General features: G+C 50.5%; 6 protein-coding genes across 6 annotated transcripts; 4 read left to right on the top strand and 2 right to left on the bottom strand.

Moving 5' to 3' along the window:
- Window positions 1–3013: 3013 nt before the first annotated feature.
- On the bottom strand, window positions 3014–3783 carry K460DRAFT_167664 (uncharacterized protein). Its single transcript, XM_040926925.1, has one exon. It carries the CDS (start codon window positions 3716–3718, stop codon window positions 3194–3196), a length of 525 nt encoding a protein of 174 aa, XP_040784022.1. The 5' UTR covers window positions 3719–3783; the 3' UTR covers window positions 3014–3193.
- Window positions 3784–5033: 1250 nt separating this feature from the next.
- K460DRAFT_318440 (glycoside hydrolase family 2 protein) lies at window positions 5034–7735 on the bottom strand. Its single transcript, XM_040930392.1, has one exon. It carries the CDS (start codon window positions 7727–7729, stop codon window positions 5042–5044), a length of 2688 nt encoding a protein of 895 aa, XP_040784021.1. The 5' UTR covers window positions 7730–7735; the 3' UTR covers window positions 5034–5041.
- A 989-nt stretch (window positions 7736–8724) lies between these two features.
- On the top strand, window positions 8725–9918 carry K460DRAFT_419518 (serine/threonine-protein kinase-like protein). The gene is made up of 2 exons (XM_040938020.1): window positions 8725–8889; window positions 8944–9918. Exons 1-2 carry the CDS (start codon window positions 8824–8826, stop codon window positions 9826–9828), a joined length of 951 nt encoding a protein of 316 aa, XP_040784020.1. The 5' UTR covers window positions 8725–8823; the 3' UTR covers window positions 9829–9918.
- A 670-nt stretch (window positions 9919–10588) lies between these two features.
- On the top strand, window positions 10589–11314 carry K460DRAFT_379538 (Nnf1-domain-containing protein; the record flags this gene model as incomplete). The annotated part of the gene is made up of 2 exons (XM_040935175.1): window positions 10589–10974; window positions 11035–11314. The coding sequence occupies 2 exons, from the start codon at window positions 10589–10591 to the stop codon at window positions 11312–11314; spliced, it is 666 nt and encodes a 221-aa protein (XP_040784019.1).
- Window positions 11315–12371: 1057 nt separating this feature from the next.
- Window positions 12372–13227, top strand: K460DRAFT_294017 (lytic polysaccharide monooxygenase; the record flags this gene model as incomplete). Its single annotated transcript, XM_040929466.1, has 4 exons — window positions 12372–12447; window positions 12501–12842; window positions 12895–13135; window positions 13191–13227. 4 exons carry the CDS (start codon window positions 12372–12374, stop codon window positions 13225–13227), a joined length of 696 nt encoding a protein of 231 aa, XP_040784018.1.
- Window positions 13228–13817: 590 nt separating this feature from the next.
- K460DRAFT_291612 (uncharacterized protein) lies at window positions 13818–16217 on the top strand (the record flags this gene model as incomplete). The annotated part of the gene is made up of 1 exon (XM_040929294.1): window positions 13818–16217. The coding sequence occupies one exon, from the start codon at window positions 13818–13820 to the stop codon at window positions 16215–16217; it is 2400 nt and encodes a 799-aa protein (XP_040784017.1).
- Between the last annotated feature and the right edge of the window lie 346 nt (window positions 16218–16563).

The following is a 16563-nucleotide window of genomic DNA, read 5'->3' as shown; positions in this document are numbered from 1 at the left end:
TCTTAACGAATTCGAACATTTTAGTCAGGTTCATTAGCTGGAAATGGATCCCTTGGAGATGGACTAGCAGGGTTTACACTTCAAACATCACGAACCGCATAAATTACATTCAGCGCATGGCCATAAAGTCTTACCAATATCGAACGAGTAGCCATAACTCTGGACAACATTTGCTTGGTCATTTCAAGAGCACAGACAAGGGTCTTCAGAGTCGGCCCTTTCATTGAAAGTGCCAAGGTTCTGTCTACAACGGTCGCATGATTCGACCGGAGCAAACGCCGGTCAGGGACTGCTAGCATTTCTTACGAAAATCCCTCCGCACGGCATGTTCCGTGATTTGTTAATCCACTTCCAAGTATGTAACGAACGGGACCTTTGACACCCTCACGATCGCCAACAGGGTATTTCGCACAGACGATATCCATTCCCATGGACGAACCTCTGATCCGGATTCCTTTACGGAGCATCAAGGCCGGGGCCCTCCTTGTTAGCACATTCCTCCACGCGGACGTGCACCTGCTGCGACTTCAAGGTTATGAAACCATGATTGCAGCAGTGAGTGACAAATTAGGGCAGGGCCAGAGCAATGTCTTGGGCTCTACGCGTCACTGGAGATGAAGGCTGTGCATATACGAAGTCCGCGAGGCTCCGCAAGTTGATTATGCTCCAAAGTCTTGGAAGTGAGGCTCAGGACTTACGTCTACGACACAGCCGGATTAGCAAAAAGGCGAGGAAATCAAGCCTGTTGGGCAGACGGGGACGGAGCTGGTGCAAAAGTGCATGTATGGGACTTGATTCCCATTTCTCAGAAGCGAAATAGCAATATTGAAACATGTTCTAGAGCAGATGATTGGGCATACAACCGCCCATCAGGCATCATACGATTCTGGAACCCAATGCAAGTATGTTTGATTCACAATTTCTGTACGATGCACACCGAACAGTTCGATCAGCGCATGACTATGTTGGAGAGTCATGTCCACTGCAACTTTACCAGGGACCCATCTTTCACCCCATCTTCCAGTCCTGCCCTCTTTGGGGCGGACCCGGCAATTGTAAGAGCATTTAAGGTTGTTCCATCGGGCGCACCGTAGTGTTACGGGTGACATTTTGGCACGTCCGCGTCACTCCACTCCGATGTGGAGGCGGAAGATCACTGACAGCTCCCATCGACTGGGATGGTCCTGGTTACCAAAGCTTGGAGAGGAGAAAAAACCCGCAGAGCTAGATAGAGCTAACAGCCTCGCCAAGATATACACATTTGTAGCGTACCTTTGTTGTTTACGGAAGCCCCGCCGAGAGACTTTCGGCTTTGCTGCCGTAGTGTGCCCATGTCAACGCCCCCCAGAGCTGCACTATACCGTTTGTGGGCCTTGACACAGTCCAAAACGTTTTCGTACCCTCGCCTTTATCTCTTCTCCAAAATAGAAACCCAAAACCGCTGGGCGTTTTTCTCACGTGTCTTAGCTCCCGCGCTGCCTGGGCATCTGTTTTTTTCTTTTCCTGTCTTGATGCCCCCCGCGTCATGGACGTGTCTAGCGAAACTGCCGCTCTCCCACAAAGCTGCCCGCCCGCTCGCCAGACCTGTGGGTTAGTAGAAGGACTTGAACCTTCGGTCCGACTCCGCATGCCGTCTAGGTTTCAGACTTGGGATGGCGAAAGGCTCCGATCAACGAGGCTTAAACCGGCGGTTCCTTTCCCCCCCTCCCTAGAGGTCCCTGAGATTCAGGGTCCTCACCGGTGAATCTGGTTTGCACGGTCGGATCATACCGATCTATCCACTACTATCTAGCGCGCGTATGTGTGTGTTTGTGTGTAGTGTGCCAAAGTGTGAATGGAATGCAACAGCCCAATCAAGACTTAATGGCGGACGATATACCCACTCTTTGATTCGAGAGAAGGTGCAGTTTGCCACTCTCCATTGTGCCCTTGCTGTATACGGGCATCGAACACCAGTGGAGCAACGTCGTCGTAATGCCTTCCAAGAGCACTGCCCTGCATTGGCGTCTTGAAACTCTGGCTCCACGCCGCCGATCGATGGTGGATTGGGGGATCCAGAGATCTGCTCAAAGAAAATATAGTTCATACACACACGTATCGATTTGATGCGCTGAGATCATTTCCCTCCAGGGATGTGTGTTGCTTTTGCAAAGGCCGACTCCACTACCCGCTTCACCAAGCGCCTCGGTATCTTTCCTGGTTGTTAACCAAGTCGATTATAGAGCTTCCGCTTTGCGAGTGCTTCTTATCAACTGGAGCAACGACGTTCGTTTCCATTGTACCACTGCAGTCGAAGAGCACGGTTGACAGACGTGCAGCGCCTGAACTTGTCCTCCTGATGCTGTGGCAGTCTGGCTTGCTTCTGTGCTCCCTATGACACGGAGACGAGGCATATGTCACTGCATCCTGCACTATGCCTTTCAAGGGGCCATGGTGAGACCTGATAAACGCAACTCACCTTCTGCTTGCAGCCTGTCAGGCATCATTACACGCACTCTGATCGTATTCGCGTGGTTGCGTGCCCTTGCCGTCATTAGATTGCACCGGCGCCTCTCTCGGTGGAATAGCTGTCGAGTCTTCACACAGTTACGCAGCCTCTGTGCTCGAAGATGCTGGGGAAGGACGGCTATTCTTGAACGGCATTGGTCTCTGTCCCCTGATAGGACTGGAAGTTCATGACTTGGCTGACGCTCATGGGCGACCTGCTGGCCAACTGGCGATTACAGATCATCACCACTGAATCGACTGCCTCGACACGTCGATGAAAGGGGCTAGAAGCATCGACCCAGATGCCCGTCTCTCCATGCGCGGCTGAACTGACATCCGCGGACTTATGCCTCGAAGGATGCAAATATGCAGCTCGCTTCCTCTCGTGGTGCAGCATGAGCTGGTCGACCATCAGTGAGCATGGTCAGACTGTAGCCACTAATTCAGCCGTCCTCTTAACGCGGACGAAATCTAAACAAAGTCGGGTCCGAGGTAACATTCGCTTCAGCCGCCACGGGGGGTGGGTGGAGGAGGCATTTTCCTCTCGCCAACCATGTTACTCGCCATTACCGCCCTGCACTCGCCAACCCGACGATCAATCAATCCGCTATGCATCCATGAATGGTGTGATATTGCCCGCTCCGCTGTCAGCCTCCGCTCACGCTACCCTCCCGGAAGGCGGAAGAGTTTGGTTCCACCCAGTAGTTCAGCGACGGAGCCTTCTCCTAACCATACAGATAATTTTCCGCCAGCCGAGACTTCTCCTGCGAATGGACGAGACTGGACAGTGAATAAGTGATGAAATAGTGAAAGGTGCTAGGCCCGACGTTGTAACCTCAGTTTCCCCAGCTGTCGTAGTCGGGTCCAGAAACAAGTGGCCTGTTGTGCCTTCGCTCCTGCGTTTTGAACGCGTTTTGATTTGACTCCCTTCCTTCCTCTTGTTCCCCCCGCAACCTGTTGATTGGTGTGCAGGACTGTCCACCGCGGGTTCGCGGAAGCGCGGGGATACCTGGATGCCTGGATGCTCGGAGACAGCGAGGGAATCACATGGGGTGCAAATGCAAGCAATACTGCTTCGCTGCCCATTGATCGAGCGGGATCTCGTTGTGCGCTGTCGAAGACTCGCAAGCGTACACGTAGCCATCAACACTTCACCAAATGGAACAAACATGTTTTTCTCCAGAGGTAAATACCACTCACTATGCGATCTGTGATCCACCGGCTTGAGCATATTCAGCCAGCCAATTTGGATTGGCTGCTAACGCTGGTGAGCGGTCTTCCCGTACTGTTCATCTCACAGACCTATCAGCGTTAGGCCTTTTTCCAGTCGTTCTAGGCTCTCACGCAAGCTTTGCATGCATGTATGCATTCAAAGTGGGCGTATATGCGGCTGCTATCTGTGCATCCGTACACCACCACATCGCATCCTTGGTGCATTGTGATTGAGAATATTCTGAGGCCTTGCTCGAGACTATTGATCGCCCGTGTACTACGTATGAAGGTTTGACATTAAACAATATCCTCCTTGTTGATGGAGCATGGATGCTATCAGCAGACGAGATCACTTGCCGTGCCTAGTGAACCGTTGTTTTGGCGGAGCAACTAGACGTCGCAATGAAAGTGTTAAATCCGCTGCTTTCAAAGTACACTCACCGACTGTTAATAGCATACCAGGTAATACTAAGGCTGGCGCGCTTCACGATCCTTTTTTCTCTCTTTCAGTCGAAAGGATCCCTAGACCAAACTTAAATATTGATAAGCATGTGATACAGGCTAGGTATAGCGAGCCTAAGGATATTGAGAAACGTAATTCACATTTCAAACCGATAAAGAATGTGTAAAATCGGCATAGTGATCCATGGATGTTTATTGAGTTTTGCTTGTAAGTGTTCGAGTCTGCCATGAGTTCGAGGTATGTGTAAAATGCGCTTTCGAATATCAACGACGCGGATGCCCTGCCTTTCCGCTACGTAAAAGTGTCATATCACGGCGAATGCGGCATTTCAAGTTTCTGTTACTTGCAAGATATGTGCTTGCTCCGCTTCAGTTCTAGTCGCAACAATGTGTGAAGACCTTCGCGAACCTGTCCATCCTCTCTTTCTGCGATTGATCATGTCCCATAGCAGGCAAGCCAAGTGGAGGGTTGACGAAAGTTACATCGTCAAAATGATACTATTGTTCTAGTTTAGAGTTTAGAGGATAGCTACATCACCGTCTCATTTGTTTACGAGCTAACCGTACTGACGGAGAGTGCACCATATAATCCGCCTGGAGTCAACCTCACGGGGTCGTCCCAACAGTCCTATGCATGATGGTGCGAAGGTGGTATGATTAAACTTTCAACAATGAATTTAGTGAGCCATGTCAACGGGTCGAGATGGATCAACAGAACTGGTGGGAGGTCTAGCTAGCCGCTCCTGAATGTCACTTACAAAGTCTCACAAGCGAATTTGTACGTAATCATGATTTCACAGGCATGCAACGGACCTGAAATTGTGGGATCTCTTATACCATGTGGATGGAAGTATGTCACTATCTTTAATTAACCTTTTCACTACGCTGTAATTGTGACACTGCCTTTTGCCAACCCCTTTGCACTAGCCGTAATTGTGATTGACCCAGACTTGCCCTTCCTCGCCTTTACAATGGCTAGCGCCAATCCATTGAAAGCATTTCGTTTCCTAGACGGAAAAGGCGTGAAGTCTGCCTCGAACCCGTTGTCTGTCGCCACGATGTCGCCAGGGCCAGAGGTCGAAAAGGTAATGGCGTCGTTGGCATCGCGCACCAAGTCTTCATTACTATCCACAATCTCCAGGGTGATAAAGGAAAGATCACTGCCATCAGCTGCGATCTGAGTTCGGTCCGCCGTGAGACGTAATTTTGCAGCCGCGCCAGTCGTACGCACAGTGGATGTCGCCCACTCTTGGCCCTTCTTGTAAGTGACCACACGCAGTTGGCCTGGCTGGTAGACAACATCGTTCCAGCGGAAGCGGTACTGGGATTTGCCCAACTTCTGTCTCCCTAGCGATTTCCCATTGAGGAACAACTCCGCCTCATCGCCATTCGTAAACACATGAACAGGCGTAACTTTTCCTACGCGATCAGGCCAATTCCAATGCGGCAAGATATGCGCAATCTTGAGATCAGGGCGCCATCGTGACTGGTATAAGTAATACCGATCTTTTGGAAACCCAGCTAGATCAATGATTCCAAAGTAGGAGCTGCGCGTGTCGTAGTACGGTTCCGGCTCGCCCAGGTAGTCCCACCCAGACCACACAAACTCTCCAGCAACGAAAGGATTCGCGTCTTGTGCTGCGAACACTTTATCAACTGACGAGCCAAAGTTTGCACTGTGCAGCTCATAAGCACTGACGTGATAAAGAGTCGAATTACCACCACCGTTGGTATTATTGACAGGAGCGCTGTTGAGTTCTGTAACAGGAAAGAGGTATGTTCCGCGTGAGCTCAAAGCGGCCGCAGACTCGCTTTCTGCGAGAAGTTTATTGGGGAATTTGTCATGGAAAGCCTTGTACTGGGGTGGCGTGCGGGTTCCGTTCGTCCATGCGTACTGAGGTGTGTCGCGGATGCCTTCGCCTTGGTAGTTTATGCTCAGGATATCCATAGCATTGGGAAAGGACTGATTCGGCTTTGCAACATTCATGGATGCGGTGACTGGCCGTGTCGGATCCTCGTCTTTAACCAAGTCGTTCAGTAATCGACCAATTTCGTAGCCTCTCTCTCCACAGCATGTCTGCTCGCCGACTTCATTTCCAACACTCCAAGCATAAATGGAAGCATGGTTGCGGTCGCGCCGAATAAAGGAGCGAAGGTCGGCCTCATGCCACTCTGGGAAGATGAGGTGGAAGTCGTTGTCCGTCTTCTTGCGCTCCCAGCTGTCAAAAATCTCGTCCATAACAACGAAGCCCATACGATCTGTCAACTGCAAAAGTTCCGGAGCTGGTGGGTTATGGGCCATGCGAATTGCATTGACCCCTAGATCGCGCAGTTTTTCAAGCTGACGTTCAGCGGCGCGGTTGTTCCACGCGGATCCCAAAGCACCGAGATCGTGGTTGTGCTGGTTCACGCCTTGAATCCTAATGCGTTTTCCGTTGACGAGCAGACCTTGTTCGCCGCTGTATGTGAACGAACGGACACCGAAAGGAGTCTGGTAAATGTCGATCACAGCCTTGCTGTTGCTGTTGAGAAGACGCGTAACGGCAACGTAGAGATTGGGTTTCTGAGTAGGCGGTGGTCCCCATAGTCGAGGATTCTGAATAGTTAATGAGGCATTCGCGGACTGCTTCCCTGCGGGTATCTTGATAGTCGTCCTGGGAAATTCCGCGACCTTCTCTCCGATCTTTTCAGTCTCCGCATCGTAGATGTGCACATCCGTCAGAATCTCGACTTGTTGGCTACCATTCCCCTTGTTTTCTGTCTGCACTACGATGTCGATAGTCGCAGACTTTTCAGACACATCCTTCGTTGTGATGTATGTTCCCCAGTGAGCAACATGTACAGGCTCGACCTTAGTAAGCCAGACATTTCGATAGATACCGCCGCCAGGATACCATCGTGAGGAATCTATCGGGTTGTCGAGCCGAATAGCTAGCAGGTTATCGTCACCTGATTTCAGGTAGGGTGTCAAGTCAAGGCGAAAAGAATTGTATCCGAACGGCCAGCCGCCAACAAGATGGCCATTGAGCCAGACTATGGCGTAGGACATGGCGCCGTCGATATCTAGGTAAGTTACCTTCCCCTCGTCTTTGGCGGCCACAGACAACTTCCGTCGATACCATCCTACTCCCTGAGATGGCAAGCGCCCCATTCCTCCCGTTATGGGCGTAGGGTTACCCACATAGAAAGGCCCCTTGATAGCCCAGTCATGTGGCAGAACGACATTTTCCCAGGCGCTGTCATCAAAGGTACTTTGTACATATGAAATGTTGATGCCAGGACCACTCGAGGGAACTTTATATTGCTTTGAGGCATCGGGGATGAACTCGTTGGCACTGGGAAGGATCCATGGCCTCAGGTATGTAACGTTGCCTTGAGGAGTATCGGTGCGGTTATCGTACGTAATGCCATCGGGATTCTTTTCAGATCGCCAGAATCGCCAGTTGGTGTTGATGCTGATCCGCTCACGACCGGCTGGGTGCTCCTTCTCAGCATATGCTCCAGGAGGGTGAGTCTGGAGTATAAGAAGGAAGCACAGTAAAATGAATTGGGTCGCCCTAGCTGCCATTGCGTAAGTTCAGGTCATCTCACACGCACCGTGGAACTTATCCGATGCGAGGATGCCTTTTAAATGAAGCTACCCGAAACATCGGTCTAGTCAGTAGACTTGGTTATAGAAATAATGACTTCTCCTCACGTCATGAATCGAAGGTGTTCCGACCGAGCATGGGACTTTAGCCGGATCATACGCAGATCAATTCTACAATTCGTGATTTAGTTCAACTTGATCCCGCAAACCGGATATCATTAGTCTTGTATCTGGGCCGCATTCCGGCCTTCATCAATAGCAGCTCGTGCATTTTCTCCAGATCAGCGGTGCGGCATGACTAGCAAACCAGGTCTAGGGTTCACGCGGGGAATTTCCATAAGGTCATTGATATGGAGGATGGCAGGCATCCTCGCTTTGAGATATTGGTGGAAAGAGTTACGTATCTAGAGTGCAAGCGGAATATCGGAGGAATAGTATCCGAACCTGCTACATCTGGCAAAGCTAAGTCGCCTACTTTGACGTACCACCGGGTACCATGCGGCTATTCTTGTGAACTAGAAGTGTCTTAAGAACGTATTGTGGTGATCGCAGAGGGGTCTTCGGGAAAGGAAGGAGCGCTAGGTTGAGTAGTGATGGCCACGGATAATATAGGTACGTGTCTTAAGCGCAACTTCGGTTACTCTTACCCACGTTTTCCACTACTTTTCTGACTAAGTCAGCCTCAGCGTGCAACCTTTCAACAAGCTATTATGTCTTTCATCTAATCAGCCTGTCTCCTTTGTTTTTGTATAGTGATCATGCATACTTTAAATACTACATATGTGTAGGAGAGCGGTATGTTGGATTATAAATTTGCCGGCAACGCAAAGAGAGAGTAATGTCCCTCCTTGCGTGCTGGGACACCACGTAATCATCGTACTGTAATTAACTAACTATGGCTAAAATTTCTGTGGCTGTGCCCAGCCTATGCAAGCTGGCTACAACTCCACGGAACAAGCCGACACCAGGTTCGCGCAACGAATACGGCCCTACCAGCGACCTCGCGCATCTACAACCTGCAGGCTCATTGCGCCTCTAAGCGACACCATTTTGTACCCCTGTGTAAGATACACATGCTTCTAAGCTTGCGCAAATGGATGCATTCCTTGTGGAGACGTCTGATGTTTGCAAGTAACCTGGTATTATGATCGCATCCAGCTTATAATGCATCGTTAACAATGGGTACTACCTAGTTCGATTTCGTTACACCTCTCATACGCTACTACTACGCCCTACCATGTCGAAGTAAAGCCGCGCTACGAATAGAATCCATTCGAGATGTATCCCCACTTTATGAAGCGTTCTCCGAGGAAGACGACGAACAGGGCAATCCAATATTCTTATACTCATCTTTCGGATTTATCAGTGATGATTTCACTGCCTACTTTGGCCGATCCAAGCTCCGAAAGTACGATCTGAGCTCGAAGGACATTATGGAAAGCCTAAAGCTTCTTCCTGACGGAGACGTATACCCTGAGGCGCCCTGGAATATCACAACCTCTACGATACCCATGAACGGCAACGTACCCATGAACGGCAACGTACCCATGAACGGCAACGTTTTTTTAAAGGGTCCAAAGCTACACACAGTTTTTATTGGTACAGGACTATTACCAAAGCTTATTTTGCAGGAAGTTCAGATATTAGAACTCCTCCAGCATAATCCGCATCCAAACATCATCCGTTATCACGGCTGCTTAATCAGACGTGGTCGCATTGTTAGTATCGTCTTAGACCGACACCCTATGACCCTGGAGCAGCGGCTTAAGGACGGTATGCGTTCTCTTGATGTTGAGACTTGCATGAGCAAGATTACTTCAGCAGTTAGCCACATTCACACGCTAAAGCTAGCCCATAATGACCTCACGCCTATGAATATTATGGTTGACGAACACGATACACCCTTTATCATTGATTTTGGTTCCTGCCAACCTTTTGGCTGCGAGCTTATCACTGCCGGTACACCAGGATGGATTGATGAAGATTTCACTCATTCAGCGCAGGATCACGATGAATTCGCTCTAGGCAAACTTCGAGCATGGCTTGAAACGCAAGGACAGGATAGCATGAGAAAATAGTGTCATTAGCATAGAGACGCGGGTATATCTGCAGTCAAACAGGGTCCATCTCTTCAATTTTACTTATTTATCAGATAACCCAGTACATATCCACCCTGTTGTGTGCTACTAGCTAGCCCGAGGAACTTGTTGAGGTATTCGTCGGTGCGACGTATCGCGCAGATGTACGACAAGTAGTGCTTTCGCAATCTCGCTGCTCTCGCACTCGCTGTGTCCGTCGGTTGCCCTCGTTATCTACTGTAAATTTGATAGTAGTGATAAAGGTGCACCTTATTTCATTATTTTTGACACAGGGAATATATGTGCAGCGTTAGCTAATTACTCACTTCTTGAACAGGATAGCGAGGTGTAAGTGCCCGCTGAAGATCCATTCGTGAGGTGATGGTCTTGGATAGCAGGGGAGAAGGGAAGCCCACTTCGCTACGCCAACTCCGAAGCTGATTGTGAACACGCAGGTCGCTACTCAGGGAGGGACGTTAATGTGTTTGAAGCCACGGCGCGCCAGCATGCTCCTGTTCTTCTGATATCATAGTTAGCGGGCGATAAGGCTACTGAATACCGATAGTAGCGAGTGTTGTCATGAATCCGATTCTGGATATCAGAAGGAGAAGTGGGACTATTTGCCGAGGCACGTGTGGTTTTAGCGCGTTCTTCGCGTAAACACGCAGTGAATGCTATGCGACGACTGTTCACAACATCTGGCGGCACCTCGGTCCTAACAACTTCTTATTGTCGAGAACGCATTGCATTGATTTGCACCATGCCCGCCGCCACAGACCCTGTTTCGCGCTCGCCTTCGCCCACACTTGCCCCGCCCATCGCCGACACGCCAGGGCCACGCGCGCAAGGTCTGATCAATGTCTTTAACCAGGCCTCGAAGGCGACGCTGGACAAATGCTCTTCCAATAACTTCGCGTCATGCTTTCCTACAGCAGCGCAATACAGTCCAGAGGTGCTAGACAATTTGAGAGGGCAGATCGTTGATCAATTGGACCGGACATGGAAGACCAACTTCGAGGATATCATGGAAAGGCGAAACGTTGTCAGGCTACTCAACTCTCTAGATCAGTGCATAGAGGATGCGAAGCTCAGGAAGAAGCGCGCTGAGGCAAGCGCCAATGGCGGACCTGTGGAGGCGCCTGTGCCGTGAGTAGATCACGGATGCGCCAGCTTGTGCGACTTACGATGCTAATACACTGTATACAGACCCCACACTCTCACACCGTCCGAGATTCACCTCGCTCACCTGATGCCCTTCCTGGAAAAACAAGTAACCGATATGACCGCCAAGCTGGCTGACACACAGCAGTCGAATACCGAGCTGCTTTCGACCGTCACCGCACAGCGTGCAGAGATCGAAGCGCTAGTACGAGGATTGGAGAATGTCGTTCAAGATTTGGAGGTCAGCGCGCAAATGATGGCTCAGGATGATGTCCAAGGGTTGAGCAAGGAAATCAAGGACTATGAGACGGAGATGAGGACTTGAGATCGAAAAGAAGGATCAAAGCACAAAAGACCTGACGATCAGTCTTGAAACTATCACGGTTCAAGAAATCGGAGCACCGTAGATACCTCGTCCGCTCAAGCTACGCCGCTTTTCCTCCAAACTAGTCTGAAGAACAGGAGGAAAACCGACAGTCCACGGCGTTCGAAAAAGGAGCAGTGAAGACCATCGCAAACGCTGAGCATGCTGCCCGGTATCTTCAAAGGCCTGCCGAAAGAAACGAGCACATCCTACGGTGACAGCAAGTTCCTGCAAGAGCGGCGGACTGTGCGAGCAAGGAGGCAACGTATGACTAGGATCGAAGTTTCGGTGCACTTTAGGTCGATTGCTATCTATAGCGGGCCACGCGACACGAATACGATCGGTTGTTACCGACATAGCTTGATCGTGTGGAGGTACCATTTGCCGTCCACTGCGATAGAAGTCCGGAGCCCATATTTGCATATAATTCTGAAAAGTTGCGCCTGGGATGCTAACACCAGTCTCCAGCTTCTCCAACTTGTCCCTTGCGTCATGTACAATGCTACCGTCCTACCTTTCGTTTGCCACCTCCCTTACCTATCTGCGATTTCGATGTCTTTAGCTTGTGCCTCAAGTGAAGAGAGCTAGGCCAACCATTGAACCTGACTCAGTCTTCATGGCTTCTCTTCATTCATCTGTTGCTGTTTGAATCTATACTACGTTCGGCCTCATTTGATAGGGTCTTCAACTAATCGAGGGTGCACGATACCGACACCGGCAGCCTTGAAAAGCCGGCGGTTCCTCACTGCCGAAAGCTAGGACTCCGCGTGACGCAGAACGCCAGGGTGTCAAATTGTTTCCAATATCAGACTACCGCTTTCGGAATACGGAGACATTCTTTTGACTACCGCGTAAAAACATCAATTTATCATCACAAAGCATGGCAAAGCACGCTCGAGGTGGCGCGTGCCTTCAAAGTCGTCACATATAAACGACGATATGGAGGGCCACTCTCGTATATCTTAGGTTGTGTTCTGGCTCTATGTTATAGACGTAGGTTTGACTTCAAATACGCACAATGAAGCTTTCGGTCGCTTTCGGTGTCGCACTGGCTACTAAAGCAGTCAGTGCTGCAGCTCTGCAGCCTCGACATTGTACATCTTCGCACTCCCCAAATCGTAATGACCAAAAGACTAACAAGACTCAGACACCTTTCCCGCCCTGATCGGCAGCCAGGCGTGGCAAGATGTCCGCACAACGGTGAACAAGGACAGCAACGCCGGCCTCAGCGATGTCACCTCTGATCAGATACGCTGCTACACCGCCGGGGGGACCAAAGCTCCTTCAATCAAGAGCGTCGCAGCGGGCTCAAGTGTTGGCTTCACGGCTTCTCCAAACATCTTCCATCCAGGACCACTTCAATTCTACCTAGCAAAGGTGCCCGAGGGACAGACGGCCGCTACGTGGGATGGTACAGGCAACGTGTGGTTCAAGATTTATGCAGAGAAGGCAACGGTTAGTGGTGGACAGTTGAGCTGGGCGAGTTTGAGTATGTGCCTCTCGTTCCTCGCCTATGACTATTCAGTGCTAATGCGGCGCAGACAAGGGCACTGTTAGCGTTACCATCCCTAAGAACACACCGTCAGGGGACTACCTGCTAAGAGTCGAACATATCGCTCTGCACCAGGCTTCGAACACAAATGGAGCGCAATTCTACATTTCTTGCGCCCAGGTCAAAATCACAGGTGGTGGGAGCGGAACACCTGGGCCTTTAGTGTCCTTCCCAGGAGCGTATAAGAATACTGATCCGGGTATTAAGGTTAATATATACTCTGTACGTTTGTTGTTCCGAATTTGATGTAAACAACATACTGACAGAGTCGCAGGGTGCAAGCAGCTATACTCCTCCAGGCCCAGCTGTCTGGTCGGGATAGAAGGTTTCGAAACACCGGACGGAGGGCGAGACGAAATAAAATGTAGTAGAACATGAACCTCAGGAATGCCACTGTTGTTCTTAGAGCTCACCACATCGCGTACTTACATCGCGTGACTTGAAAGCTCTTACCTCTAGAACATACTCTAAGTCTAGAACTAACTTTTATGATCCTTTGAGTGGCTTCTGAATGTGTTGATATTTTTAGGAGTAGTACTTGATAGTTGGTTTGTATATTGTATGCCTGCTGTTATTTGCACAAGACAGTGTGGAGGATGATTCGCGGTGACTGGGATCTTATAGATCCTCTTGAGACCTGAAACAACGTGAACCGAGGCTGTAGTTTTAGTGATTGAAGACCGCTGATGGGCAAGTGGCTAGTGCACGTGATAACGCGATCAGCCCTACGCTCGGGCCATCCACTTCAGCCTAGATGTGTAAAGGCAGCAAGCAGCTAATGCGTACTCAAACCAAGTTCGAGTGCATACGTATGCCATGATGCGCGTTTTCATGCTGACCTCTCATTATCTACAGCGCTTCACACGATAGCCTTCCCCCAACCCGAATACACGCTCGCCCCTCACACACGCCATGTGGTTCCTGGAGCACGAGAGCCTCTTCGGAGGTAAGCGTGTATGGCTGCGGCCAGGATCGCAGCAACTATTCGGCCGAACAAAGTCTGGCGACGGCGATGGCACGGAAGGGAAGACGTGGAAGATTGACAACAAGGCGGTCTCGCGAAAACATGTTATGCTGAGAGTCCTCGAACAACCACCAGAACAAGGCACGAAGCTTCATACGAGGTCACAGATCGAGGTTACCGACCTCAGCTGCCGGCAAGGAACTACCATCGACGAGAAGGACATACTGAAGAGTCGGAAGGCAGAAGACGGGACGATTACCTATGACAAAATTACCTTACAGGGCGTTGAGCATACAGTTAGGCTGGCCCAGGGTTATGCGCCGTTTAAAATTGTGTGGCGGCCGGTGGTCTTCACATACGCTTCTAAAGAAACTAGGGAAGGAAAGGCTCGCAGCGCTCAGCTACACGCTTTGGATATCAAGACTACAACCGATTTTCAGTTTGACAAGACTACCCATGTTGTCTCTCAGAAGCGAAATCTTCCGAAAGTCCTCTCAGGCTTAACAGCCGGCAAGCACATTGTGACTGGTGAATTTCTCGACGCCATCGTCAACGTCGCTACAACATCGGTCGATGAAGCTGAGAACTATGTTCCTTCACAGCTGGAAGAGGATTTTGATACTTGGTGGCCGAAAGAGAAGGAGTATATACCTGCAATGAGCGCGGAGCCCGTTCCGCAACCACAAGAGCTGCTGGAACCAGACTCATCACGGTCTGAAATTTTCTCAGGCCTGACCTTTATCTTCTTGAACGACGGCCAATACAGTAGCTTGCTTGATCCTATCACTGGTGGAGGCGGCAAAGCACTGCTCTACGATGTGCGACCAGGTGAAACCACCGTCCAAGAATACGTTGACTTTGTACATGGCGTGGTAGGGAAGAAGAAACGTAGCAGTGCCAGTAGTAGCAAGCTTCCGGTCGTAACGGTGCGCCTGCCGACGTATCCTGATGCCATGGAAGAATGGGCAGCAGCTTTCGTTACTGGTGTCGATCAAGCACTGAACCAGCGATCGATTCTGCAGAACGAATTCCTTGATGTGATCATCACGAAAGATCGAGGTTCACTCCAAAGACCACCTGCGGAAGTGATTGATATTGCATCCTCTGCACCACAGCCAGTATCAACTCGACGTTCCGCGCGCGACTTAACTCCAATGTCTCAACCTAGAGTTCCTTCACAAGCTCCCGAAGAGAGCGCACCACCTGCAGAAGAGCCCGCGAGGATCAACTCGCGAAAGCGCATACATCGCCCGAAGACGAGTCGTTTTACTGGATTTGATGACTACGAGCCGCCCCCGAAGAAGAAGAAGGTCGAAGACACACAAATGGAAGATGTGCAGGAGTCCGTAGTATCAGTAGCAGCCTCACAAGCGCGCAATGCACCAGGTACACAAACACAGACACGATTCGCCCCGCCATCGCCAGTCCATGACAGCGTAGAGAAAGAAGAGCAACTAGACATACTTTTTCCCACTGCCGCAAAGTTCAAGCGTCAAAGAGAAGCGACCCGTGCACCTTCGGTATCTGTCGAGCCAGAAGCAGGTGGCCATGATCAAAAACCCAAAAGTAGAGGTAAAGAAGCATTTGAGAAGCTCCAGCGAGCCAAAGCAATAGCGGACAACAAGGATATCAATGTCCGCGAGCACACACGCCTCCGCATCAAGGAGGAAGAAGATCGTCGGAAAGCAGATGAACAGAGCTTGCGAGAAGCAGTCGAAGGTATCGACATTGCTGAAATGAAGAACCTGGCGCAAGTTGAGGAGATGGACGTCCTTCCACGTGAGGACAGGGGAATGGTACGTGGCCAGAGCCAGGCTCATGGCGAGCGCTGGAACGCAGAATGGAATGGCCGCAAGAACTTCAAGAAATTCCGCCGGCGGGGCGCAGAGCACGGCGTCCAAGCGCATAAAGTCATCGTTACGCTTGAAGAAGCGCCGCCGAAGAAAGGATTCGGCGTTGGCGATGCTTTCTTCCTCGAAGACGTTGAGCCCTCATCGAGGTCACGCGATAGCAGACGGAAAGAAGTCGACGATTCGTCAGAGCCGGAACCCGGCTTCACGAGGCGTAAGAGGACGACACAGACGGAGGTCATCAATGTGGAAGATAGTGGACCTGGCGATGAGGAGGATCCGGTCGAAAGTGCGAGGACGCAGAGAAGTAGTGGTAGGACACAGAGGGTTGTGGAGACGCAGGTGGATGATCCGCAAACGCAGACGCAGAGGGGAAAGAAGAGAGGCTCTAGCGGTACTGCGGCGAGTCAGCCTGCGAGCAAGCGTGGTAGGGTTAGCAAGAGGGACGACGACAGTGATGAGGAAGAGACTGGTTTCAGGTTCAGGCGAAGGGGATAAGGGACTTATCGCATCATGTCTCTCTTGTGCAGATGGTACTATGGCATGTCAGATTTAGCTATTCTCAAACTATACTCACGTAGACTTCTGCTTCTCAAACGTTAACGTAATGCATTCTAATGACCCGGAGGCTTAACATGGCGCCCCAACACCTGCTCTCTGCTAATAGTGTGAAGAAACAATAACCCGTGAAACTCATGCTCGTCGTGCTGTATCCAGACTTTTCCCCGCAATATACACATCATGGCATCTTCCTATCCGAAGCCTCGCAATCTTTCTGCATGTATCGTGTCGCCATCTCGCCCTATCGGACGCTTGTGCGCCATGCCCTTTGTGCATCCGTCCT

This window comes from Cucurbitaria berberidis (genome assembly GCF_010015615.1).
Source record: "Cucurbitaria berberidis CBS 394.84 unplaced genomic scaffold K460scaffold_5, whole genome shotgun sequence".
In the NCBI taxonomy this organism is placed as follows: domain Eukaryota; kingdom Fungi; phylum Ascomycota; class Dothideomycetes; order Pleosporales; family Cucurbitariaceae; genus Cucurbitaria; species Cucurbitaria berberidis.
The sequence above is the reverse complement of the archived record's forward strand: the minus strand, read 5'-3'. Positions and strand labels throughout refer to the sequence as shown.